Source organism: Notolepis coatsorum (assembly GCF_963971535.1).
Source record: "Notolepis coatsorum genome assembly, chromosome: 9".
Lineage (NCBI taxonomy): Eukaryota > Metazoa > Chordata > Actinopteri > Aulopiformes > Paralepididae > Notolepis > Notolepis coatsorum.
In genome coordinates, this window is record NC_140173.1 from 82,466,619 (window position 1) to 82,493,193 (window position 26,575).

Consider the following 26,575-nt stretch of genomic DNA (forward strand, 5'->3'; position numbering starts at 1 on the left):
GAGAACGTGCGATGAACGCCCGGGTGGCAGGCGAACCGGCTGGTATGGCCCCACTGGAGGACCCGGGACCGGACTGAGTCGGGGACGAAGAGACGATGAACCGGTACATTGCCTGGAGCGCGATGGAAGCGTAGGGCACGCCTTACCACCCCCTCGATGCCCAAGGTGACGACTCCTACCACCCTGGCCTCCGGGAGGATGGGAGTCGGGTCCTCAGTGGTTGGAGCCCCCTTGGAGTGTAACCGGGACAGGGAGTCGGCCTTCGTGTTGCGGGAACCAGGGCGAAACGTCAGCGAGAAGTCGAACCGACTGAGGAAGCTGGCCCATCTTGCCTGCCGGCCGTTGAGGCGCTTGGAAGCACGGATGTACGTCAGGTTCTTGTGGTCCGTCCAAATGGTAAACGGCTCCTCGGCCCCCTCTAGCCAATGACGCCACTCCTCCAAGGCAGCCACAACCGCCAGCAGCTCCCGATTGCCGATGTCATAGTTCCTCTCGGCAGGGAGGAACCGACGCGAGTAGAAGGCGCACGGATGTACCTTCTGGTCCGTTGCTGACCGCTGGGATAAGATAGCTCCCAGTCCAGTATCCGAGGCGTCCACCTCAACGATGAACTGTCTCTTGGGGTCTGGATGGAGCAAGATCGGGGCGGAAGTGAACCTCTTCTTGAGGGAGCGGAACGCAGCACACGCCGCTGGGGACCAGTCGAACGGCAGGGCGGGAGAGGTCAGTCTGGTAAGCGGTTCCGCCACTTGACTGTAGTTCCGGATGAACCTTCGGTAGAAGTTGGCGAACCCGAGGAAGCTCTGTAACTCCTTCCGAGAGGTGGGTTCAGGCCATTCCTCCACGGCCTGGATCTTGCGAGGATCAGCTCGGGTCAAGCCCTTCTCCACGATGAAGCCCAGGTAATCGACGGAGTCGGAGTGGAATCGGCACTTCTCCGCCTTGACGAAGAGCCGATTGTGGAGGAGGCGCTCCAGCACACGGCGGACATGCTGGATGTGTTCCTCGAGGGTCTTGGAGAAGATGAGGATGTCGTCTAGGTACACTACCACAAACTCCTCCAGCATGTCACGAAGGACGTCGTTCATGAGCGCCTGGAATACCGCCGGAGCGTTGGTGAGGCCGAACGGCATCACCAGGTACTCATAGTGGCCCCTGGGAGTCTTGAAGGCGGTCTTCCATTCATCGCCCTCACGGATACGGACTAGATGGTAGGCACTCCGGAGGTCCAGCTTGGTAAAGACGGTAGCCTGGGTGAGAGGCTCGAAAGTGGAGTTCATGAGAGGTAGAGGATACTTGTTCTTAATGGTGATCTCGTTGAGCTGGCGATAGTCGATGCAGGGTCGAAGGACCCCGTCCTTCTTCCCAACAAAGAATAAACCGGCCGCCACAGGAGAGGAGGAAGGCCGAATGAGTCCTGCTTCCAAGGACTCAGAGATGTATTGATCCATCGCCGCCTTCTCCGGGACGGTCAGACTGTAGAAGCGGCTGCCGGGAAGGGGAGCCCCTGAGCGGAGGTCAATGGCACAGTCGTAAGGCCGGTGGGGCGGAAGGGCCTGAGCCCTGGACTTACTGAAAACCTCCATGAGGTCGTGGTACTCGGGGGGTATGGTCGAAAGGTCCGGAGGCGGCTCACCAACGGATCTCCGGGGCGGGGGACAGGACGCCGCCTGAAGACACTGGGCATGACAGGAGGAGCTCCAGCCCTTGATGGTACCGGAGGACCAGGCGATGTGGGGCTCGTGCAGCGCGAGCCAGGGCCGGCCCAGGACTACTGGGACAAGAGGGGATCTGGTGATAAGGAACTGGAGTCTCTCAACGTGGTTACCAGCAATGGTCAGCAGGACAGGGCAGGTGCGTTGAGTGATGTCAGCCAGGCGGTGTTGGTCCAATGCGAATACCTCCAATGGCCTCACTAGGTCCTCAAGTGGAATGTTGGCCCGGGTAGCAAACTCGAAGTCTAGGAAACTCTCGTCTGCCCCTGAGTCAATGAGTGCCTCCACCGTGGCCCGTTGGTCCGCTCAGGCCAGGGTGACGCTCATCAGATGGCCAGGTGGTGCACGGCTCTGGGAACGAGAAAAGCGGCTCACCAGGATCTCCCGGGGTCCCGGCGAGCCTGGTCTTTTGGCCGGGTGGGGCAGTTGGCGATACGGTGTCCCTCCCGACCGCAGTAGAGGCAAAGGCCGGACCTGAACCTCGCCTCCCGTTCAGCTTGGCTCAGATGAGAACGTCCCAGCTGCATGGGTTCCTCCTCTGGTACCGAACGGGAGGGAAAAAAACCACCAGTCGTGTTGGGAGCAGGGCGACCAGCAGTACCGTCACGAGTACGGGGGGTCTGGAGTACCTCTGGAGGTCCCTGTCGGGTTCTCTCACGTCTTCTCTCCTGGAGGCGTCCGTCGATGCGAATGGCGAGGCTGAACAGGTCCTCGAGGGATTCAGGTTCCTCACGGGTCGCGAGCTGGTCCCTGACTGCGTCGTTGAGCCCCCTCATGAAGGTAAAACGAAGTGCTTGGTCGTTCCAACCGCTCTCCGTAGCCGCCAGTCTGAACTCCAGCACGTACCCACGTACCCAACCGGGCTCCAGGGTCCAGACCACGGGCTGGATGGTGGAAAACCCTGCGGAGCTCAGCCACGAAGTCTGGGTAGGAGAAACAGAAGTCTGCCTCCATTGCCCAGGAGGCAGTGACCCACTGGGCTGCCCGGCCTGAGAGCAAGTTAGTCATGTAGGCCACTTGGGCTTCCCTTGAAGTGAAACGACTGGGTTGATGACGAAAAACCAACTCACATTGCATGATGAATGTGGCACAATCCTCGAGGTTACCGTCGAACAGCCGTGGTTCGGAGAGACGGGGCTCCCGAGGTGCGGGATCGGGAGGCGCGGGGCCTGCCAGGGCTGCGGGTGATGCTCCGGCCATGGCTCCTGAAGGAAGTGGGGTTACAAGCAAGGTGTTAACGGTGTCACTCAGCGTGAGTAAGTGGAGGAGAATACTTGACTGCTGGCTAGCCAGAGCGCTCAGGGACCCCTGAATAGGCAGGACCTGCTCTCGGAGTTCCTGTACAGCAGCCGCAGCCCTGTCTAGCTGTTGGCTGTGTTCCTTGGTTAACTCTATCTGGACTGCCAATGCTGTGCTGACTCTCTCTGTGTCGGCTGGGGTCATCATGGTTGGATCGTAATGTTATGGTTTGTAACCGACCCCAAACGCAACGGCACAGAGAGAGTTGTTTTCAGAGTTAGCCAAAAACAAGGGCGTGTTTATTCTCAGAGTCACAAGATTGAATTAGGTGGAAAACAGAACAAACGGGGAATCTGGCATGTGAAGAATGTCTTGCGGCTCTGCAGATTCTCCCAGACGGTGTTGGTGAGGAATTTGCTTGTGACGTCTGAGCCGCTCTGCAGATCCCCCCAGCATACACTCCAGATGGAACACGGAGGGAGAGAGAGAATCCCAGTTAGCTCAGCGCACAACAGATAACAGAGAGGTGACTGATCCAAATTAATATCCAAGTGACTTGATCTTCGGTGTGATACACACAGTTAGCAGAGTCCAGAGAAAAAACAATACGGTAATCCAAAGAGTAAATCCAACAACAAAAAATAGGTGAGAACAGTATAACAAAAACGGGATCTCTTCGGTGTTTCACAAACACACAAAAAACTGGTGATCCAAAAAGACTGTTTCAAAAACTCACCAAAGCGCAACGCGTAAAGCGGGCAGATAAACGAGGCGTAGCTTCGTACGGGGAATCAGGTTCTCCAAGGGATACTTCACGAGAGTCCTGGAGAGCAACAGACAGCGAACGGGAAAGAAAGGCAGATGCAGGGAATATTCAAAACGATCCAACATCGATATTAGGGAGATCAGGGTATTTAAAGCCACGGGGCGCTTAAGGACAAGCTGTGACAGCTGCGGGATGAAATTGATCATTGCTCCAGAAGCGTGTGGTTGGGAGAGCACCAATCAAACGGCATCTTACAGGAAAGAAGCGTGAGGCGCGGAATGCAATTAATTAACAAAATACCTTAAAGGAACGGAGCGAGTGGGTGGGCAGCGGACAAAACCTCACACTTCTTAAAATATATGCAAATTCAAAGCACTTTAAGTTCACTTACTAAAGAAAACAAGTTAAGCTTTGAAATGACAGAATTGGAAGAAAAACTAACTACCTCATCCACAATTAAAGGTAAAATCAGTGAACTATATGAAATTCTAACTAATGAATGCCAAACAGTCTTCCCAGCTCTATTAAGATGCTGGGAGACGGACCTGGCAACGAAATTTGAAGAAAACAATTGGCAAGATATCTGTGATCGAACTTTCTTTCCCTTTACAAGCAATAAGATCAAAGAAAGTAATTTCAAATTTATTCATAAATTCTACCTTACTCCTGTAAAAATGCACAAAATCTCGAAAGAAAACTCACCAAATTGCCCAAGATGTAAAATTAAAGGTCTCTTCAAGCCGGCGCGCTCCTACTCCAGACGCCCAAGCCGGCGCGCATCGCTTCCTATACCACGGGAGGATGCGTCTCTCCAAGCCGGCGCGCTCCTACTCCAGACGGCCAAGCCGGCGCGCATCGCTTCCTATACCACGGGAGGATGCGTCTCTTCAAGCCGGCGCGCTCCTACTCCAGACGCCCAAGCCGGCGCGCATCGCTTCCTATACCACGGGAGGATGCGTCTCTCCAAACCAGCGCGCTCCTACTCCAGACGGCCAAGCCGGCGTGCATCGCTTCCTATACCATGGGAGGATGCGTCTCTTCAAGCCGGCGCGCTCCTACTCCAGACGCCCAAGCCGGCGCGCTCCCACTCCAGACCTCAAGCCGGCGCGCATCGCTTCCTATACCACGGGAGGATGCGTCTCTCCAAGCCGGCGCGCTCCTACTCCAGACGCCCAAGCCGGCGCGCATCGCTTCCTATACCACGGGAGGATGCTTCTCTTCAAGCCGGCGTGCTCCAACTCCAGACGCCCAAGCCGGCGCGCTCCTACTCCAGACGCCCAAGCCGGCGCGCATCGCTTCCAAAGAGGATCTCCTTGCCAGGCCTCCGCCGTCGGAACCCTGCCATCCCTGTAAGCAGCTCTGGCCCTCGCCCTGTCCAAGGCCTTAACCCTGTTTCTCTGTCCCTGTCCCCAGCCTGCCTCCCCGGTCCTCTGTCCCTGTTCCCCCTCTCCATTGCCCCTGTTCCTGCCCTGACCTTTTGCCCTGGCCCTGTCCCTTAGCCTTTCCCCTTAGCCTTTCCCCTTAGCCTGCTCGCCTCTTAAAGGCACAGTGCCACATTTTTCCCTATTTCTTTGTTCCAGTGTTTTTGTGTTCTCCCTTAAAGGGACAGTGCCGCGTTTTGTTTGTATTGAATAAATGCCCTGTTTTGGCTTACTCTCATACCTGTCTTGTGTTGTGCGATTGGGGTCGGTTACAAACCATAACAGAAATGTATACTTCTTCTATGGAAAAATGAAATCGCACCAACATTCAATATGTTCATAGAACAAATATCTCAGTTTCTTCCCTTAGAAAAGATAACGCTTGAAAAGCACAACCAGGGTCACTTATTTCAAGAACTTTGGAATCCACTCTATACTCAACTGGAAACTCATAATGTAGTCCTATAAATGTGTCATATCTAATATAACAGACGTGGAGTTTTAGCAGATTAGATTAGCTGATCTGTTGAGGCTCTTTGTCTGCGTATAAGTGCCTGGTTGCCTGCGCATGGCTGTCAAACCCTGCCCCCACGGGGTCGGGTCTGGGAAAGGGAGCTGAACACGCAGCGGCCCGGACCCTTCTCTGTCGGAGTAGCCATCGATAAGCGGGTGTGAGCAACTGGGTGTGATAAAATGTCACTGTTTACAATACAGACATTTGCACTTTTATTCCTTATTACTTATTTACTTATGATTTACCTACTGTCCCTTTATTTTATTTTATTTTAATTTATTTTTATTATTATTATTTTTATTGTTTATTTGTGTGTATGTGGGCAAGTGTATGTGTGTGTGTGTATGCCTGTATGCGCGTGTGTGCACGTGTACGTGTGTGTATGTCCCAGTGTGTGTGAGTGTGAGTGAGAGATGGGAGAATGGATTGAGTGGGGAGCACAAGGAAAATTGTTAAAAATTGTTCATGAGAGTGACACTGAACATTCTGTAGATCTGTCGATTGAATGTGAAACCTCATGAAAAATAAAAAGATTTAAAACAAAACACACCTGCGGGTACACACTGGCTATACCGCAGTACAAGTGTTTCAGTTTTCAAAAAAGGGTTATTCCAGGCCTACGGGTCGACGAACATTACTTCGGACCGGGCCCGGCGGCTCGGGAAGTACACAGGGTTACCAGAGGAGGTCCAGAAGACCAGCCCAACAGCCCTCTCTTCGCCATGCGTGAGAGAGGAGCGAAGAAAAGAGAACCAGCCCTAAGCCCACCGCACTTGGTATTCCCAGGCGGCCTCCCAACCAAGTACTAACCAGGACCGAACCTGCGTAGCGGCCGAGATCTGACGAGATCGGGCGTGTACAGGTTGGCACGGCCGTAAGCCATTACGACAGTGCAGAGTACAACATGTACCCAACAAAGGGTCTCCATAACGCCTAACCCTGTGACACCCGGACCGACCTGGCATTTTTCCCCCTGAAAAAAGCACAAGTCCCTCAGGGTACCAGAACAGCAGATTTGGACCGTGCTCAGTGGCCCACTGTTACGACCCCTGTGAGTCTAAGGGTAAAGGGCTGTAACATAACAGTTGGTTGACAGAAAAGATGGACCACGTTTGTAAACAACAATGATATTTATTGAAAGATGCAAAGGAAGCACATGTAGCTCAGGGGTGAGCCCAGGCCAAAACAACAAACAAACACCACTATACTCCAAATAAACCCAATCTAATCTATGGTAAAAGAAATTACATTACCTAAACTACTCTTACCTAACCAAAACAGGAGAAAACAATATCCAAAGGAAATGGCAGCTCACCCCATCTGTGCTTCCTGAGAAAGGAGGAGAAAAACACATTAATGATACATACAACAAAATGGAAACATAACAAAACAATCTATAGGTAACAATGCTCTCTCTGCGGCCATACAATCACAAAGGCACTTTCACTATTACAAAGGCCTATAAACAAAAAGGGATATTATCAAAGTACAATGCCACAAAATAACACTAGGCCTAGCCTCATGCCAGAGAGAGAGAAAGACTGAAGGGAGAAAGCCATGTTTTAACAGGTGTGGGGTGATCCATGATTGGGGGGTGTGGATTGAGTGTTAGAGTCTGGAAAGCCAACCACCAATCACTGCTGTGTTGCAATAATGGAAGGATTGGCCTGGCAGGGACCAATGGGGAAGGGAACAATGGCTGGAGGGAGGAAACAAAATGGAGAACACACACACATGGAGACACACACTGGGGAATATATACATTGGGATGTAACACCCCCATACATAAGACAAAAAACATGCCTACATAAACTACCAACTAAACATGTTTTTTTTTTCTTTTTTAACAACGAGATAACATCCCAGAGATAACATGCACTCCAAAACAAAGAGCTATGAAAAAACTAGCAGCAACATAAAACGAGTCCACAGCAACATAGACCGAGTAGACAGAAAAAATAGATCAAGTCGACAGCAATATACAGTAGAACGAGTCGACAGCAAAATAGAACAAGTCGACAGCAACAGAGATTTCAACTACGAGACAGAGCATGCGCCAACACATTATCAGACCCCTTCTTATGCTTTATGCTGAGGTTATAATTTTGCACTATGAGCGCCCAACGCATGAGGCGCTGATTGTGGTTGTACATCCGCGACAGAAAAACCAATGGGTTGTGGTCGGTGTATACTACCACTGGTAATACGCTCGAACCGACATACACCTCAAAATGTTGCAACGCATACAACATAGCCAAAGTCTCCTTTTCAATAGTGGAATAGTTTAGTTGATGTTTGTTAAATTTCCGGGAGAAATAACAAACCGGGTGACTGACACCATCGTGATCTTCCTGTAATAACACTCCTCCAGCTCCCACCCCGCTGGCATCCACCTCCAGCTGGAACGGCAGGGAGAAATCTGGAGCAGAGAGAACAGGGGAACTGCATAAGAGAGCTTTAACACTATCAAATGCATTTTGACAATCAGCTGTCCAAATGAATGGTTTGGACGTGCTACACAGGCTAGTGAGAGAAGTGACGACAGAAGAAAGGTTCCGGCAAAAACCACGGTAATACCCAGCCATCCCAAGGAATCTACGCAATTCCCGCCTAGTAGTAGGCACTGGAAAAGTTGTGATTGCAGATATTTTTGCATCCACTGGACGCACTTGGCCTTGTCCTACCTGCTTACCAAGATAGGTAACCGTAGCCTTGCCGAACTCACACTTGGCAAGGTTAAGGGTCAGGGAGGCTCCAGCTAAGCGGTCAAAGACAGTTTGCAAGGTTGTCATGTGGTCACGCCAGTTGGTCGAATAGACAACCAGGTCATCGAGATAGGCATTACAATTTGGAACACCAGCCAGGACTAGGGTCACCAGTCGCTGGAAAGTGGCCGGGGCATTACGCATTCCAAAAGGCATTACAGTATATTGCAAAAAATTGTCAGGAGTAACAAACGCAGAGATTTCCGAGGCACGGGGGGTCAAAGGGACCTGCCAGTAACCCTTTAACAAATCTAGTTTGCTAACATAGGTGGCAGATCCAAGGTTGTCAATACAATCTTCCATGCGGGGCAGTGGGAAGGAATCAGGCACGGTGACAGCATTTACCTTTCGGAAATCAGTACAAAATCTAGGAGTTCCATCCGATTTGGGAGCTAACAAGCAAGGTGAACTCCAGGGACTGCAACTTGGCTTGGCTAAACCATGTTTTAACAAATAGTCAACCTCCTGTTGCATCATGGCCCTCTTGGTGATGTTAACACGGTATGCATGTTGCTTGATAGGCACAGCATTGTTAACTTTAATATCATGGGCCAATACAGAAGTACAGGAGGGAACATCACCAAACAGAGCCATGTAGGCCTGAATCAAATTTGTGATGTCCTCTCGCTGCTCCTCAGGTAAGTGTGCTAAGTGAGTGGGCAGGTTCAATAACATCTCAGTGTTGGACAATCTAGCACCCTGATGGGCTGCATTGCGCAACTCCAAGCCATCTACGTCCTCACCACTAACGTCAGGAGAGTCCGGAACTATTGGAGTTGAGGCAACAGCAGAGACGGCCAGTCCGGCTGTCTGGTCTGAGGTCTTCACCTGCACACTATCTCTGGAAAAATATGGTTTAAGCATATTGATGTGGCAAACACGAGAGTGACGTTTACGATCAGGGGTGCGAACCACATAGTCTGTATCACTTATCTTCTTGTCTATTGCATACGGTCCGGAGAGGGATAGCCTCAGGGAAACGGGTGGCGGTACACATTATTGTCAACAAAAACTGATTGCCGGCTTTGGTCCTTGGCAACGGACCAACACAGTCAACTATGACATGTTCAAATGGTTCACCGACCGCTGGTATAGGACAGAGGGGAGCAGGTGGAATTACCTGGTTTGGCTTTCCGGTGATCTGACAAGTACTACAGGTACGACAGTACTGTGCTACATCGGACTTCAAACCGGGCCAAAAGAAATGTTGAAGTATTCTGTTGTACGTTTTAGTGACTCCCAAGTGTCCAGACCAAGGGTGGTCATGGGCCAAGAACAGTACATGCTGACGATAAACTGCAGGGACAACAATCTGATAAACAGTGCTCCAGTCTGGTACCTGATCTGGTAGCCCTATCTCCGATTGTGCATGCTCTGCCAGTTTAGTACCATGGGACCTCCATGTACGCATCAAAACTCCTTCATCCACAAAATAAGAATGCAACTCTCTCCTCTGTTCTATTTCAAGAGAAGAGAAACATTTTGCAAGAGAAGGGTCAGCCTTCTGGGCAGTAATTAGCATTTCACGAGTAACGGGTAACTTCAAAGCGTCGGAACTAGTTACAGTTGTCTGTGGGGGTACCTTACTATGAGTCGGTGGTTTGTCAGCGGTATCAGAAGTTGGAGCCAGCAACTCCTCCCTGACAAAAGCTGAAGCAAAAACAGAGTCAGACAAATACATTTCATCACCTCTCTTTTTCAATTGAGCACGAGTGACAACACTTGCAGAAAAAACTTCAGGGAAGTTCTGTGACAAGTCATCAGGCAGAGAATCTGTGTCTGGGTGATCCAACACTTCCAGCACAGCGTTCACCTGTCCTCCAGCTAAATCATTTCCCATGATAAAGGAAATGCCTTTAACTGGCAAGGAAGGTCTCACCCCTATTTTAAAGAAACCAGTGACCAAATCAGATTGTACATGAATACAGTGTAACGGGGCTGGCACGAAACCCATCTCAATACCTTGAACCAGGACACTAGAACCACAGGAAGATTTCTCAGACAGAGGTAGTACATCAGAGAGGATAAAGGATTGTGAGGCTCCAGTATCTCGTAAGATCTGAACTGTACACTGATCTTTTGGATCCCCTGTCAAGGAAACTAAACCCTTGGAAGTAAATGGCCTGAAACAAGGATCGAGAACATCCTGATCATTGTGCATCTGTTGATCGGAATCAGGTGCCATTTTAATCAGACCAACCCCTTTGGGTTGCCTAAAGTTCTGAGAGGACGGTTGCTGCTTACGTTTCAATGTTAAACAGTCAGAAATAACATGACCAGATTTATGACAGTAGTAACATGTCCGCTCCTCTTTTGAGCGTGGAGGTGACATTCTTGGTCGGGGGTGTGTGAATTCTGAATGGTTGGGGACAGAAGGTCTCTGAGAGAAATCATGGGGGAGAAACGAGTCACGCCTATCTACAAACACAGTTTTATGGGTTAGCGCAAACTCATCAGCTAATACAGCAGCTTGCTGCAGAGTGGACACTTTCTGCTCACTCAGGTAAATTACAATACGCTCTGGCAAACGATTCTTAAACTCTTCTAATAGAATGAGTTCTCTGAGAGAGTTAAGATCTGAGGCCTTGCTTGCTGCACACCATTTATCAAAGAGAGTTCCCTTCTCTCTAGCAAACTCTACAAAGGTCTGGTTGACAGCTCTCTTGTGACTGCGAAACCTCTGCCTATAAGCTTCGGGCACAAGCTCATATGCACGAAGGATGGCAGCCTTCACAGTATCATACAATAGACTATCTTCTAGGGAAAGTGTTGAACAAACCTCTTGGGCTTTACCAGTCAATTTGCATTGAAGCAACAAAGGCCAGACCTCTCTTGGCCAGCGCAATGAAGCAGCAATACGCTCAAACACATTAAAATAAGTATCAACTTCTGTCTCTCGGAACGGAGGCACCAAAGCAATGTGTTTACTTATATCAAAAGTGTGTGATGAATAAGCTGTGGAGGAGGACATACCCGGGCCTTGTGGAGGAGTCGGTGTAGCATAGTTGGATTCACTCCTTAGGACTTCCAGCTCCAACCTCCGCAGTCTGAGCTCTTTTTCCACTTCATGCTCAAGCTCCAACCTACGAATGTTAACAGCCCTTTCATTTTCTGCCTCAAGCTCCATTCTACGAAGCCGGTACTCCGCCTCACGTGCTTGTGCCTTCTCCTGAGCCTCCATCTGGAGACGTGCTATTCTAACCTTGACCTGGGCCCCTTCTCGAGACCCAGTTGACACAGGAGAGGTCAAGTGAAAATGTGGCAATGTGACGTTCACACCTGCCTTTTCAGCACCCTGGGCTTGCTCCTCAGAAGGCGGTGCTTCTGTAGGTTCACCAGGAGGACTTGCATGTTCATCAGAGACCGCAGGTAAAACAAGCGTCCCCTGCTCCAACAGCTTATCTACCACAAGACACCTGATATCCTGCTTAAGATGCTTTTGTTGAACCGAGAGTTGAAAATGTGTGGCAATCTCCACTAAGTCTGCTTTGCGGCAGCTATCTAGCGCTTCCCAAGTAGGATTGCTCAAGAATTTCCCCAGATCAAAAGTACTAACTGCCATTTTTTTTTTTACACAAATGCCATTTTTACACACAAATCAATTAATTACTATACAAGTGTAAACAAACACAGTTCACCAAATCCATCAACCAACAATTGAACACGGGTTACAAGATCCAGGCAGAGCCCCCATTTATGTTACGACCCCCGTGAGTCTAAGGGTAAAGGGCTGTAACATAACAGTTGGTTGACAGAAAAGATGGACCACGTTTGTAAACAACAATGATATTTATTGAAAGATGCAAAGGAAGCACATGTAGCTCAGGGGTGAGCCCAGGCCAAAACAACAAACAAACACCACTATACTCCAAATAAACCCAATCTAATCTATGGTAAAAGAAATTACATTACCTAAACTACTCTTACCTAACCAAAACAGGAGAAAACAATATCCAAAGGAAATGGCAGCTCACCCCATCTGTGCTTCCTGAGAAAGGAGGAGAAAAACACATTAATGATACATACAACAAAATGGAAACATAACAAAACAATCTATAGGTAACAATGCTCTCTCTGCGGCCATACAATCACAAAGGCACTTTCACTATTACAAAGGCCTATAAACAAAAAGGGATATTATCAAAGTACAATGCCACAAAATAACACTAGGCCTAGCCTCATGCCAGAGAGAGAGAAAGACTGAAGGGAGAAAGCCATGTTTTAACAGGTGTGGGGTGATCCATGATTGGGGGGTGTGGATTGAGTGTTAGAGTCTGGAAAGCCAACCACCAATCACTGCTGTGTTGCAATAATGGAAGGATTGGCCTGGCAGGGACCAATGGGGAAGGGAACAATGGCTGGAGGGAGGAAACAAAATGGAGAACACACACACATGGAGACACACACTGGGGAATATATACATTGGGATGTAACACCCACCCCAAGGGCGTGAGACCCCTCTACATATGTTCTGATCTATTCCGTTAACATCCCCCAGATATGAACGAGAATTCATCGAGACAACCTAGTAAACTGCCGCTCGGAAGAGACAAAACTCCATCCCAGTTGCCCTATAAAAACGCCGTTTCAACAAGCAACCAAGGCGCACTTAGCCCCTGTGTGATCCCGTAACAGAAACACACCGAGCCAGCACCATGTATGCGTCGAGACCCAAACACATCAATGGATAGTCTAACAAGACACCAAACATTGTTCCTCCAAGTCGCCTGGGAGAACGACACGGAGCCGTCGTGCTTCATGTACCTTCCTCTTTTTATTCAAAAAAGAAAGAACACAGACTGACATGAATCCCTCGTGACGCAACTGAGGGTAAAAATTGCTTACATTTTTACATCCCACCCCCCTCCCATAGGGAGGAGACGGAAATCCCCAGAGAGACTTCCCACGCGAGCTGTATAGATTGAAAAGAATATATTGCAACATTGAGCTATGTAACATGTGGGTTAGGGCTCTCTGAGGAGGAGGCACTGAACCAATACACACTCAATAATCGAATTGAATCGAATACACACACAATAAAGCAGGACTCCATTTTGAAGTTCTACTCACCTTGACAATCTGAGGAGGAGGCTCTGAACTCTGAGGAGGCTCCCTCACAGGGAAGGAGAGTCCTAACTCACAGAAGGCCCGAGTAGGAGCTTCGTGAGGAGGAGCCCTGACCACTCCCTGAACCAGATCCATTATGGACCTGAACAGCACACGGAAGTCTTACCAACAGAGACGCGCACAGTGACGTACTCTATGGCGGGGGAATTTCTGCGGTGCACACGCCCAATATTCCAGGGCGTGGGACCAGGAAACTCCCCCCCCCCCCCCCCTCTTACCCTGTAACGTGCCGAACAGCAACGTGACAGGAACCTTGAAGGACAGGTGGGTTTACCCCTGACCAACAGAAAAAGGGGGAGGAAAGGATTACCAGTTCACCCCTTTACGACCCCACACCCATGATACGATGTAATGACAAAAAAGAGTATGACACAGTCATAGTCAGCTACATGAAGCGTTTAACAGCTTCACACAGCTCATGTGCTAACCTGCTATCTGATTTTTACTAAGGAAAAAACACAGAATAGAGAGGGCCCCCTTAAGTGCCCCGGTACCAGACTTACACATGTGCTTCCGTGGCCAACCTAACCCAGTTGTAGATCACAAGATACACACAACCCTTCATCACCACAAAAAATGGCAAATACACTCTACAGAGGAACGCCGTTTTTCATAATGAGAGAATACACAATTCTCGATTAGTATCGGCCACAGGCCTTGCTAAGCACACACGAAAAGTGACCAAACAATCTTTTCTTTAGGGAAATATAGTTTCTCAAGCGGTTTTAGCACAACCCCAGCAACCAAGCTAAGGGTTACATCGTATCCCTACAACACAATGATACAATATATTGTAAACAACATGTCTGATAGGAGGGGGGGAAGCCCAGGGAACCGGGGGGAACACCCCTCCCACCTTACCCTTGATACGGCCAGTAGAACAGGCAAACCTGTTAATATGTGAACACACTGTTCATTGTCATTACAGGCTGAGAAAAGAATTCATTCTTCACTCATATGTCACTAAGCATAGCTTTATAAGTTATTTAACCCCCTTAGTTGTGAGTACACGGTACATGAACACACATGAAGTTTCTCAACACAACAAACCAGATCATTTTTACACATGTAACAAAAACCCGATTTGCATGGAGAAGCTAATACCTAGTGACAAGACAATTCACACACAACTCGCATCGTATCCTAAATGTAGTGCAGCAACCCTCGTTTTGGAAAACATCGTTATTACAAAACATTTAGAAGGCAAGGAAGAAGACGCGTTTTAAGGTCTGGTCAGGACCTTTTCCTACCGGGAGCGCAGACCAAGCGAACTGCAGTCTCTAACATGGCACCGACAGTAAACACAGCATCCTGTGTTGGCAACACGGGCAGCGTCGCTGTTCCATCCCGCCGCTACGGTTCTCCTTGTTGACGCAGTCCTCGCCAGCCGGCTCCGGGTAGGTTCGACTAACATCCTCTGTCAAAGATGACGTCGTAGTCAGAGTGTTTAAAGCATGTTATAGTCACAGAAAACGTTCAACAGTGTAGCATTAAGCTAACAGCCAATCGGCTGATAGCCACAAGTTAACGTATACCAGCCTGGTAAACACAGCGAGCTAACGCCGCAGCTAACAGCTGCGCGGCTAACAGGTAGGCCACAACTAGCACGCAAGCTAAGCAGCTATCACCTGAACTCGTATGCAAACGATATAACAAGCCACACATCAGACAGTTCTGAAACCCTCCTCACCTTTTAAGAGAGAAGAGAAAAAGAGATGCCAACACAGTTTACAACGGTGATTTTATCAGACACCCGGCGGAGCCAGCACAAGTCCCATCTGGGCTGTAGCCGACTTGAACATGGATCTTCCGATAACGAACATCCATGCCCACATTTCCTCGTTAGGGTATACTCTCATTTGTATATGAAAGATGGGGCCTACACGGTGACAGAGAAGCATCCACTCGTCCAGAGAATCCTGGGATCACCAGTTTACTGGTCGTGGCCCACTAGTTGACTATAATGGGTTCCAAACCAAGATCCTCCGCCGTCGCCTAAAAGGCTGAACAAAGGACCCTAATCTGGGGCCGGTTTTCGTAAACATTGTCAGCTAGCCCCCATAGCACTAACAGACAAGTGGTGCTCGCAAGCCAACATTACTCACCCAACCTGGAACCCACCGCTCTCACAACAATCGGTGCGTCACTACAGTCCAGCTGTGTTGCTGGAGGGTGTTACCCCATCCAGCCGCAGCAAGGAGGATTGTAGTTGGGAACCATGCCAGCAGCGTGAGCACCTAATACAAAAAAACCCGGTGGAGGTGTAGAATGATCATCATCTTCCAGACAATCCAGTAACGAAGACAATATCGCCGTATTTTCTCGAAAATAGTGAGAGAGAAAATAAAGATATGATGTCAACGTATCTCTTGTTTTCCAACTTTCTTCTACTAGCAACCTCGTCAAGTGGGGATCTCCGAAGGCACTTCCTTGTGGTGAAAGCGAAGAAGGAGGCGAGTAGGTGGCCACACACCTGCTTATGAAGGTAAGCTGATAGGGGTGTGGTCAGACGGATGTTGGGATGTAAAGGTACATTGTGGAATTTTTTATTCAGTGCGCGTGCACGAGCGAGGTACAGTGCAGAGAGTGACGCCGAGCGGAGCCATACGCTACAGAACATTAATTAATGGTACCTGAGATGGTGGAGGTGGCCGCTCTCCACATGTGGAACCAGAAATACGGACCCCAGGTCAGCTTGGACTAAAACACAACAGACAGACAGACAGAAACACAGACCCCAGGTCAGCTTGGACTAAAACACAACAGACAGACAGACAGACAGACAGGAACACAGACCCCGGGTCAGCTTGGACTAAAACACAACAGACAGACAGAAACAGTGTTCTGATGTGTTCCGACCTAAACAAATATCTCCAAATTCCGTCCCACTCCAACCCTTGACTTGACTTGACTTATTTTTTTTAAGAGTCACCTTTTATTTTACAAAAAGTGATGTTTGGTGAAAGTTAGATTTGCACTTTATTAATTAAATTCATTCTGGTTTGATGATCAAGATGCACCTTTTATTTATTTTAAGTGAAGTTTGGTGAAAAAGCAAGTTATTGCACTATTAATCCCAATAGGGACATTCATCTTGGTTTGAAACTTTTTTTGTGTCAAATAAAAACATTTTTTAAATTAATTTGCTCCCAAGAGAAAAAAATCGATTAAAATCGTAACTCGGATTTATTCTTAAAATAATCTGGGATTTTATTTGTAGGCCATATCGCCCCGCCCTATGTGGTGGTAGTGTTCTGGTGTATTTTGCGTACTGAATCTAGAGCCATGAGATCTTTCTTCACAGGCTCTTCCTCCTCCTCCTCTTCATCGGTGCTGAACTCCTCCATGGTCTCTCCGCTGGTGAAGTAGATCAGGGGTTCCCAAACTTTTCAGGCCAGGGCCCAGAAAATAAGGCGTCAGAGAGCCGCGGCCCAATGCACATCGTCGGGCTTTTTTTTTCTTTTTTTTTTGCCAGGCGACCGATTTTTTAAGCCAAATATCACTTCAATCCTATTAAGTTAGTTCAAGTTAGTTATTCATTTATATGTGCTATTTATGAGAGGGCTAACTTGTTGCAAAATAATAATGATAATAATAATAGCTTAATTAAAATACTATTGTTGCTTCGGTTGTTTTCAGCGTTTTATGTGCATAATCTGTTATTTAGTTTGAAATGTTCGTTGAAATAAGTAGATTTTTCGTTTTTGTTTATTTATTAAGTTAATATAAAACTATATAGTCACATTTTAGAATACAATAGAATATAATTTTAGAATACAACTAGAAACACTGTCCTGGCCTGCTTCTAAGTTCAGTGGCCTGACAAAAAAATAATAATAAAAAAATAAAAAAATAAAAATAAAAAAAAGATTTTTTTTTATTTTTTTTATTTATTTTTTATTTTTTTTTAAATCATCTCGCGGCCCACCCGTGGCTGCTCGCGGCCCACCTTTGGGTCGCGACCCCGACTTTGGGAACCACTGAAGTAGATGGTCCTCCGAGGAACCTTCCCCCTCTGCCCCCGCCTCCCGTCCCCGTCTCCGCCCAGCTCGCCCAGCTCCACACTCTCAAACTCCTTCACGCCCCGCGGGTTCTGAAAACAAGGGAAAACATCATCTTTTATTCATGATCCAGCAGGTAAAAGCTCATAATAATAATAATAATATAAGATCAATGTATCATTAGAATCATCATCATCATATCAAACAGTACACTATCATCATCATCATCATTATGGGATGGAACCAGTTTGTGTAAAGAATCTGAACTGATCTGACCACCACGGAGATGGTTTGGTTTAACCCTTTGCTGTCGTCTAATGCCTTGTCTCCACTAGCATGACCTAGCATGACCTACCATGCTCTGTAAATAACTCATGTACAGATACCGATATGCCCTACTTTGTTTACTTGTTTATTGCACAATGTCGTTCTATTGGATTCTTATTATATATTACTATTGTATTATGCACATCGTTGCGGGGCAAGACCCCCCGCATTTCATTGTATACTTGTATGCCGTGACAAATAAAACTCTTGACTTGACATTAGCCGTGTTCAGCCTGGCTGGGGCTAGCCACGGTCTAGCATGGTGTGGTATGGTTGGGTTTGTGTCTCCATTAGCCATGTTCAGCCTGGATGGGGCTAGCCCTAAAAACAAGATTACAAACATCACAAAACAAACTGGTCAGACTACTGCTTGACCTGACTCCTAGAACCCACCTCACCCCTGCCCACTTTGACAACCTAGGATGGCTTAGAGTAGACGACAGAGTACAGCAACTTGCAATGGGCCTGGTCTACAAGATACACTACACCACTAAGATATCCATGTATGTACGTGTCGAAATACTTCCCAAAGGTCAGTGAATACCACGACCACAACACCAGAGGGAGCTCCACAAATCATGTTAAACCCAGATTCGGCTCAAACAAGGGACTAAACACATTTCGCAATTATGTCACAATAAAGTGGAATGCCCTACCCACAGCTGTAAAGGAATGTGAATCCCTACCCTCCTTCAAAACCAATCTCAAAGAGCACCTACGGGTAGCTGCAATTAGAAACTGGCCCTGTTAAATGTCCAAATCCCCCCCACCCCCCTCCAATGTACAGTTCTTTCCCCTTCGGATGTATATATTTTTTTTTATGATCTTTATTTTTTTCTTACACAGTACAGACTTTATATTTGTATGTCATAAATGTCTTTGAATTGAAATTGAAAATGGGGGACCCTGATGTAAACAAGACAAAAGTCTTTCTCTGGTCTGCATCCTCTTAGCAGTTGTTTGTATTGAGCCATACTGTACCCATTCTGCAATCTGTTAATAAATAGTTTCAATCAATCAATCAATAGTATGGTATGATACAGTGTTTCCCACAGGATTTTGTGAGACTGTGGTGGGTGAACCTCGGACCCTCTAGGGGGGTCCGGGGGCATTCTCCCCCGTTTACATTTGAAAGTTAAATGCATTAATCTGGTGCACTTTGAGAGCAAATAAAGAGGCCAGATCTATGATGAACTTTGTGCTCAAAACACAAAATCGACTATAGAGGATTTATTTTAGAAAATAAAGATATATACTGGATTACTATTACGACTACTACCACTGCCAATACTACTGATACATCCATATTGGCAAACTTTATATTTAAAATTATAATTTTAACATACATATATTTTCGGTTCATTATAAAAACGGTGGCGCGGGCCGCCACAGTCTAGGTAATTAATGGGAAACACTGTGATATGATATGGTTGGGTTTGGAGACACTCACTGTGACCACAGCACGGCTAAAGCCTGGCCAGTGGAGACTAGGGCTGCTCCGATATTGATCTGACCACCACGGAGATGGTTTGGTTTAACCCTTTGCTGTCGTAATGATAACCCCCCCCCCCCCACCCACCCAACCCCCTCCAATGTACAGTTTCTTCCCCCTCGAATGTACTTTTTTTATGATCTCTTCCTCATACACAGTACTGTATATTTGTATATCTTATTATCGTCTATGTCATAAAAATGTCAACCTCACCATGAAACATTTTAAATAACATGATCATAACCAAACCAATTTAAAATGTATCATCAAGGTCTATATTTTGAAGTACAAAATAGATTTGATCGTAATATTTATGCGAATGCATGTTTTCCCACACTACAGGAGGAGACACAATGATGTAAAAATGTATTTTTCGATTAACCTAATTGTATGACTTTCTGAATGGCCAGAATGGCAAAATAAAAATCAACGGATATTTTTCTAACCTCACCTTTGGTCATGAAGGGCTGTATCAATATGTGAATCAATTATGTACTTTGTGTCTTTCCATTGGCAGGTGAAGCATGCTGTTATAATGCCCCTCTATGGGACAGCGAATGTAACATCCATAACGTTTTCCAGGAAAAGTTGTCATAAAACATGCATCTGGAATGCAATGTCAACCAAACTTCCTAAGCAAAGCTAACTTTTATAAAGATGACATATTAGCAACAATTAGTCATTCTGGTCTTATTTTTTGTATTCTTTACAAGCGTTATGGACGTTACCGTGACGGACGTTACATTGCGAATGTGTGTTGTTAAGTCACAAAGAAAGTTCATATCGCTGTGTCAATCGGTGCGCGTCTCGCGAGACGACTGCACAAGACCCGCAAAATATCACCTGCGGTAGGAAATATTTATCGACCACTCGCATCAGAACTTGCCATTCGTCACTCAAACCTGCAAGACGTCGCTGAGGATATTTATCGACCATCGCATTCTGTTGCTCGCATCCAAGTCAAAAGGTAATGCAATGTCAGTGAGTCGGGCACCGGCAGCTAGATAGGTTACCGTTACGTTAATCATACCATATTTATAAGCACTTAATCTTCTTAATTAATATAGGCTACACGCAGGCTTTTAAAGTCATGAAATGTGTAGCGCATTGCTTAGTGTTATAGAGGGCCATATATCTGCTGCGCTCGGGGAAAAATCTGCTGTGCGTATTTTTTTTTTCAACAATTTCTTTTTTCTTTTATGTTTTTGGGATTCAAACTTCGTCAGGGTTTTTCGAACGGACGTTCGAACCTTCGTTTTTAATAATAAAAAAAATGTAAATAAAAAAAAAAAAAAATGTATCCTCAAACTAAATCCTCAATTCGAATAAAGTGATTAATCTGATTAAACGGACGTTCGAACCTTCGTTTTTAATAAAATAAATATTTCATTAATTTCATTAAATCAACTTTCCAGCCCCTGTCAACCTGAATTTTAACTGATTCAATATTAACATTCAGTATTCAATATTGTCTGATTCAATATTAACATTCAGTATTCAAGTAGAACAGCTAGCTAGCCGTTGTGGACACTCACCTTTCCACAGCTAAACCAAGACATCTTGGTTGAGAAATGCAGGCTTCAGTCTATGTGTTGTTTAGTCTATTAGTCAGGAGTCCTGTTTCAAGATGCACAATGAGATCTTCTGAGAGAATTGTTGAATAGATACAAATGTTCTAGAATGTTCTATTATGACATCATACTGTGACATCACAACGGAACATGTTTGAGGTTCATTTGAATAATATAAGTAAGTAAGTAAGTAAGTAAGTAAGGAAGTAAGTAAGTAAGTAAGTAAGTAAGTAAGTAAGTAAGTAAGTAAGTAAGTAAGTAAGTATTTATAAAGCACCTTTCATACATGTCATGTAGCTCAAAGTGCTGTACACAAACATAGGCATATATAACGATAAAAGCACATAAAGTCACAGTGATCAGTTAAGATCAATGTTTAAAAAATAATAATAATAATAATAATAATAACGTAAAAATGAAAACAGTAATTTAAATATAAATAATATGTATGGTAAGGCTGTCCCCGAAGCCTGTTTTTGGGATTCAAACTTCGTCAGGGTTTTTCCGAATGGACGTTCAACCCTTCGTTTTTAATAAAAAAAAAAAAATTATATGCTCAAACTAAATCCTCAATTTGTTTAAAGTGATTAATCTGATTAAACGGACATTCGAACCTTCGTTTTTAAGTAAAACATTTTAATTAAAAAAATTTATAAAAAAAAAGATTTTTATATATATATATATATATTTTTTTTTATATCCTCAAATAAAGTTCAACCTGAATTTTAACATTCAGTATTCAATATTGTCCGATTCAATATTAACATTCAGTTTCAGTCTATATGTTGTTCAAGTTAACGTTACGTTAATCATACCATATTTATAAGCGCTGAATCTTCGTCATTAATATAGGCTACACGCAGGCTTTTAGGCTTTTAAAGTCATGAAATGTGTAGCGCATTGCTTAGTGTTATAGAGGGCCATATATCTGCTGCGCTCGGGGGAAAATCTGCGGTGCGTCATTGTACATCTTTCTCCCCGCAGTGATCCTGACAGCTGCGCGTCAGACTTCAGCAACATAACAACACGAGACACTGAAAGCTAGGCAGTTAATTGGAAGCAGTTTTATATAGAAACAAAAGGAATATGAGCCGTCAGTGAAAGTGATTTTCTCCCCACACTACAGTTGATGCGGACAGCTGCGTGCGTCAGACCCACCCAGCTTGACTGTCAAAGATCTACCCAGCCATCCCCGATTAAACCCACAGGACAGGTACAGCAGGGCAAGCAAGTTATTGTCATTGTTTTTGTAGGCTAGGTTATTTAATTACTGTTATTTAGTCAATGAAAATGAGAAGAAAAAGAACACTACTTTGGCTCCAAGGAAATAAATTAAAAGGGATAGGTGCTCGTTGCCGTGGGGTAAACTTATAGTACAAAAGTAAAATAGAGACAAACTCTACAAAGCGAAAGCACTTTGTCTCCATGTATTAAAAAGCATTTGTTTTAACTAGTGCAGTCAATAGATTAAAAAAAAGTAACTAATTGATCTCACAATTTTCTGTAATTAATCTAGATTCAAAATGGCATTTATGACAAGTGATTTATTATCAGCATTTTAAGTCTATTATTTTACACTTCAAATGCATTTATTTTACCAGTTTAATGTATTTTAATTGTTTTTAATTCATTTTTATTTTCTGGACGGTTCTGGGACGGTGGTGGAAAAAGTTAGTCTGGAGCCCTGGTGTACACACTAGGCTACACAGTCGTTAAATCCCAATGCTTGTCAGCGTTCATCAGGTGGACGTAACATAGCCTATCACACAGATTCAATTTATCAACGATGTGCCTGAACAAATCAGAATAACTGATGAAAAATCGGGCCTGGTCTTTGCACTTCCAACCAGAGGACAAGTCCTGGGTCAGTTTTGATCAGATTCGTGAACACCTCAATTAGGGATGTCCCGATCGCCTTTTTTTGCTTCCGATCCGATCCCGATCATGTGATTTTAAATATCTATCGATCCGATCGTTTCCAATCCGATCTTTCACATTAGTAATCAATTTTGACGCATTTTTGTCAGAAACTGGCAGAGCGAGACAAGCCCATCTGTTGCCTATAATAGTCCGGGGCGCGAGAGCGGAGGCTTTTGTTATTACATTCACCCTGAGAAATCTGCTTCTGCTTCATATGAGAAATATTAAAAGTTTCAATATATGTTTGCACATTAGTATACATTCAGTGTTCGACTTACGTAATGGTCCATTCTGGTCTGAAACGCCGACGATAATCCTCAGTCACGTAACGTTATCCTCCAGGTGAAAAGTTAGTCTGAAAACTTCGCCTGTCCTCCTTGCAAACATTGCAACTGGCTTGACTTTCTATTTTAAAATGCTTAGTTCCAAACCTCTGACATTAAGTCTAGCTGCTCAAGTCAGTGGATATTAACCGTGTTTCGGGAGCGACGTGTTGTACTGTTGTTGTGATGTGGTCGAGCGTGTAGCGTGTAGCGTCTAAATTAAAGGGGTGTTTGTTGCAACAGTGAAAATTAAAGGGGAATGTGTTTGTTGTGGACAATTATTCTGCTCTGTGTGACAATAAATACATTAATGATGATATATTATATGTAATTTAAAACCAAAACTAAGGCCTCCGTATGAGTTTAAGACGTGGACATGGTCATGTTTGTTGAATAAAATTTTTCTTTTTTTGACTGCCGATTTTTATTATTATTTTTTCCCGATCCCCGATCCTCTGAAAAGCACGTGATCGACGCCGATTCCGATCACGTGATCGGATCGGGACATCCCTAACCTCAATCCTCTAACTTTCTTTTTCATGGTGAGGTTGACATTTTCATGGAATTGCTCCAAAACTCATTTTCTGATTTAACCGATATTAATATTGCTGTTCTGGCCAATACCGATATTTACCAATGTCGATATCTCTGTATAGAAAAAACTTTTTTATGTTAATCAAATAAAGAGCTATTTTCCAAAAACGTTTTGTAATTTATTTTCAGAAATTACTGATATTTTGAAACTATTTAAGACCAAAAAAAATTTAGAAATGCATGCAATACATAAATAAATATGAATCTCCATATATGAAATAGAACATTTAGATTTGGTGCTACTGAGATGTTTTGGTGAGTTCTTTGTTTTTTTGTGGAAGTAGCCCTTCTTAAAAATGCATGAACATTCACTGATAATTGGTCTCTAGTGGAGTCTACAAGGTCTACATTGCCGGACCATGTAGAATCCGGACCTTGTAGACTGACATAATTCTGTGCATAGTTTAGTCTACACAGGCCATATGTATGTCAAATGTCACTATGAATTGAAAATGGGGGACCCTGATGTAAACAAGACGAAAGTCTTTCTCTGGTCTGCATCCCCTTAACAATTGTGTGTATTGAGCCGTACTGTATTCTTGTACCCATTCTGCAATGGTTTGATTGATTGAAAACTTTATTAACAGATTGCAGAATGGGTACAATACAGTACAGCTCAATACACACAATTGTTAAGGGGATGCAGACCAGAGAAAGACTTTCGTCTTGTTTACATCAGGGTCCTCCATTTTCAATTCATCATAACATATATGACACACATGACATACAGATAGACAGTACTGCTACTATATACATTTATGACATACATGACATACAGATAGACAGTACTGCTACATCTATATACATTTATGACATACAGATAGACAGTACTGCTACATCTATATACATTTATGACATACAGATAGACAGTACTGCTACATCTATATACATTTATGACATACATGACATACAGATAGACAGTACTGCTACATCTATATACATTTATGACATACCAGATTTGCAAGTACAGTACTGTCTGCGGTAAGTAGTGACATTTCATAGTGACATATATGACATACATGACATACAAATAGTAAATACACACAAAATATAGTTACTGATCGAACAGCACATGTCACTTATATACATTCTGTATTCCTTCATCTTTGTGTTGAAGGTAAGTGTGTTGCCATTTAACCCTTTCACTGTGACAATACAGAAGGTTAACCCTTTACTATCACACAACCGACGGCGATGCTCCATCATTAGCATCATTAGCTCCGTGTTAACCTTCTGTATTGTCACAGTGAAAGAGTTAACATTCTGTATTGTCACAGTGAAAGGGTTAACCTTCTGTGTTGTCACAGTGAAAGGGTGAACCTTCTGTATTGTCACAGTGAAAGGGTGAACCTTCTGTATTGTCACAGTGAAAGGGTAACCTTCTGTATTGTCTATGTATTGTCACAGTGAAAGGGTTAACCTTCTGTGTTGTCACAGTGAAAGGGTGAACCTTCTGTATTGTCACAGTGAAAGGGCTAACCTTCTGTATTGTCACAGTGAAAGGGTGAACCTTCTGTATTGTCACAGTGAAAGGGCTAACCTTCTGTATTGTCACAGTGAAAGGGTTAACCTTCTGTATTGTCACAGTGAAAGGGTGAACCTTCTGTATTGTCACAGTGAAAGGGCTAACCTTCTGTGTTGTCACAGTGAAAGGTTGAACCTTCTGTATTGTCACAGTGAAAGGGCTAACCTTCTGTATTGTCACAGTGAAAGGGCTAACCTTCTGTGTTGTAACAGTGAAAGGGTTAACCTTCTGTGTTGTCACAGTGAAAGGGCTAACCTTCTGTATTGTCTCTGTATGTTATGGTTTGTAACCGACCCCAATCGCACAACACAAGACAGGTATGGTGGTTTGCCAAGAAACAGATATTTATTGTGAACAGGGAAAAAGGGCACTGTCCCTTTAAGGGAGAAAACACAAAACACTGGAATAACACAAGAGGGGAAGGTAAGGTGCCTTTAAGAGGCGGGCAGGAAAAGGGAACACTATGGGAAAGTAAGGGAACGCCTAAGGGAAGGTTAAGGGAACGCCTTGGGACAGAGGAACTAGAGACTAGGTAAACCAGGGACAAGGAGAACTAGGGAGAGAGGACTAGGGACTAGGAGAGCTAGGGATAGAGGACTAGGGACTAGGAGAACTAGGGATAGAGGACTAGGGACAGAGGGGACTGAGGCCCGCGGAGGCGGGCTGGGGAACAGGGAGGAACTGGGGACAGAGAACCGCGGAGGCGGGCTGGGGACAGGGAGGAACTGGGGACTGGTGGGAAAACATCTGGGCCGCTCTGCAGAACAGAGGAGAGGGTTAATATTCAAAGGGAACAAACAGAGCAGATGCAGAACAGTCCAAATAACAAAGTAACAAAGTAAATACTATCTTCGTGTGAATAAACACACAGTGGGAGATGAAATGTCCAAAATAATATCCACGAGAGAACAAAACAGAGTGGGAGATGAAATGTCCAAACTAATAACTAAGTGAGAACTAAAGGAGGCAATACGCTGGGTGAGTGACATCACAATCAAAACTCACCCAGGCGTATGCGTAAAGGTACAGGGACAGCAGCGGGAACGGGGGCAAGGGCACTACGCTGGGTGAGTGACATCACAATCAAAACTCACCCAGGCGTATGCGTAATGGTACGGGGACAGCAGCGGGAACGGGGGCAAAAGGCATTACGCTGAGTGAGTGACATCACAATCAAAACTCACCCAGGCGTATGCGTAAAGGTACAGGGACAGCAGCGGGAACGGGGGCAAGGGCACTACGCTGGGTGAGTGACATCACAATCAAAACTCACCC

At 45.3% G+C, this 26,575-nt stretch overlaps 1 protein-coding gene across 1 annotated transcript in view; it reads right to left on the reverse strand.

The window, feature by feature from the left end:
* Nucleotides 1-26,575, reverse strand: part of LOC311234685 (protein FAM177A1-like) — a gene marked incomplete at its 3' end in the record, with an annotated part of 43,617 nt that overhangs the window by 11,071 nt on the left and 5,971 nt on the right. The window contains exons 2-4 of the mRNA XM_084321929.1: nt 17,517-17,640; nt 16,820-16,932; nt 16,181-16,247 (exon numbers count right to left, since the gene is read on the reverse strand). Coding sequence (XP_084178055.1) covers nt 16,181-16,247; nt 16,820-16,932; nt 17,517-17,640 — 304 coding nt within the window. The remainder of the gene's footprint in view (nt 1-16,180; nt 16,248-16,819; nt 16,933-17,516; nt 17,641-26,575) is intronic.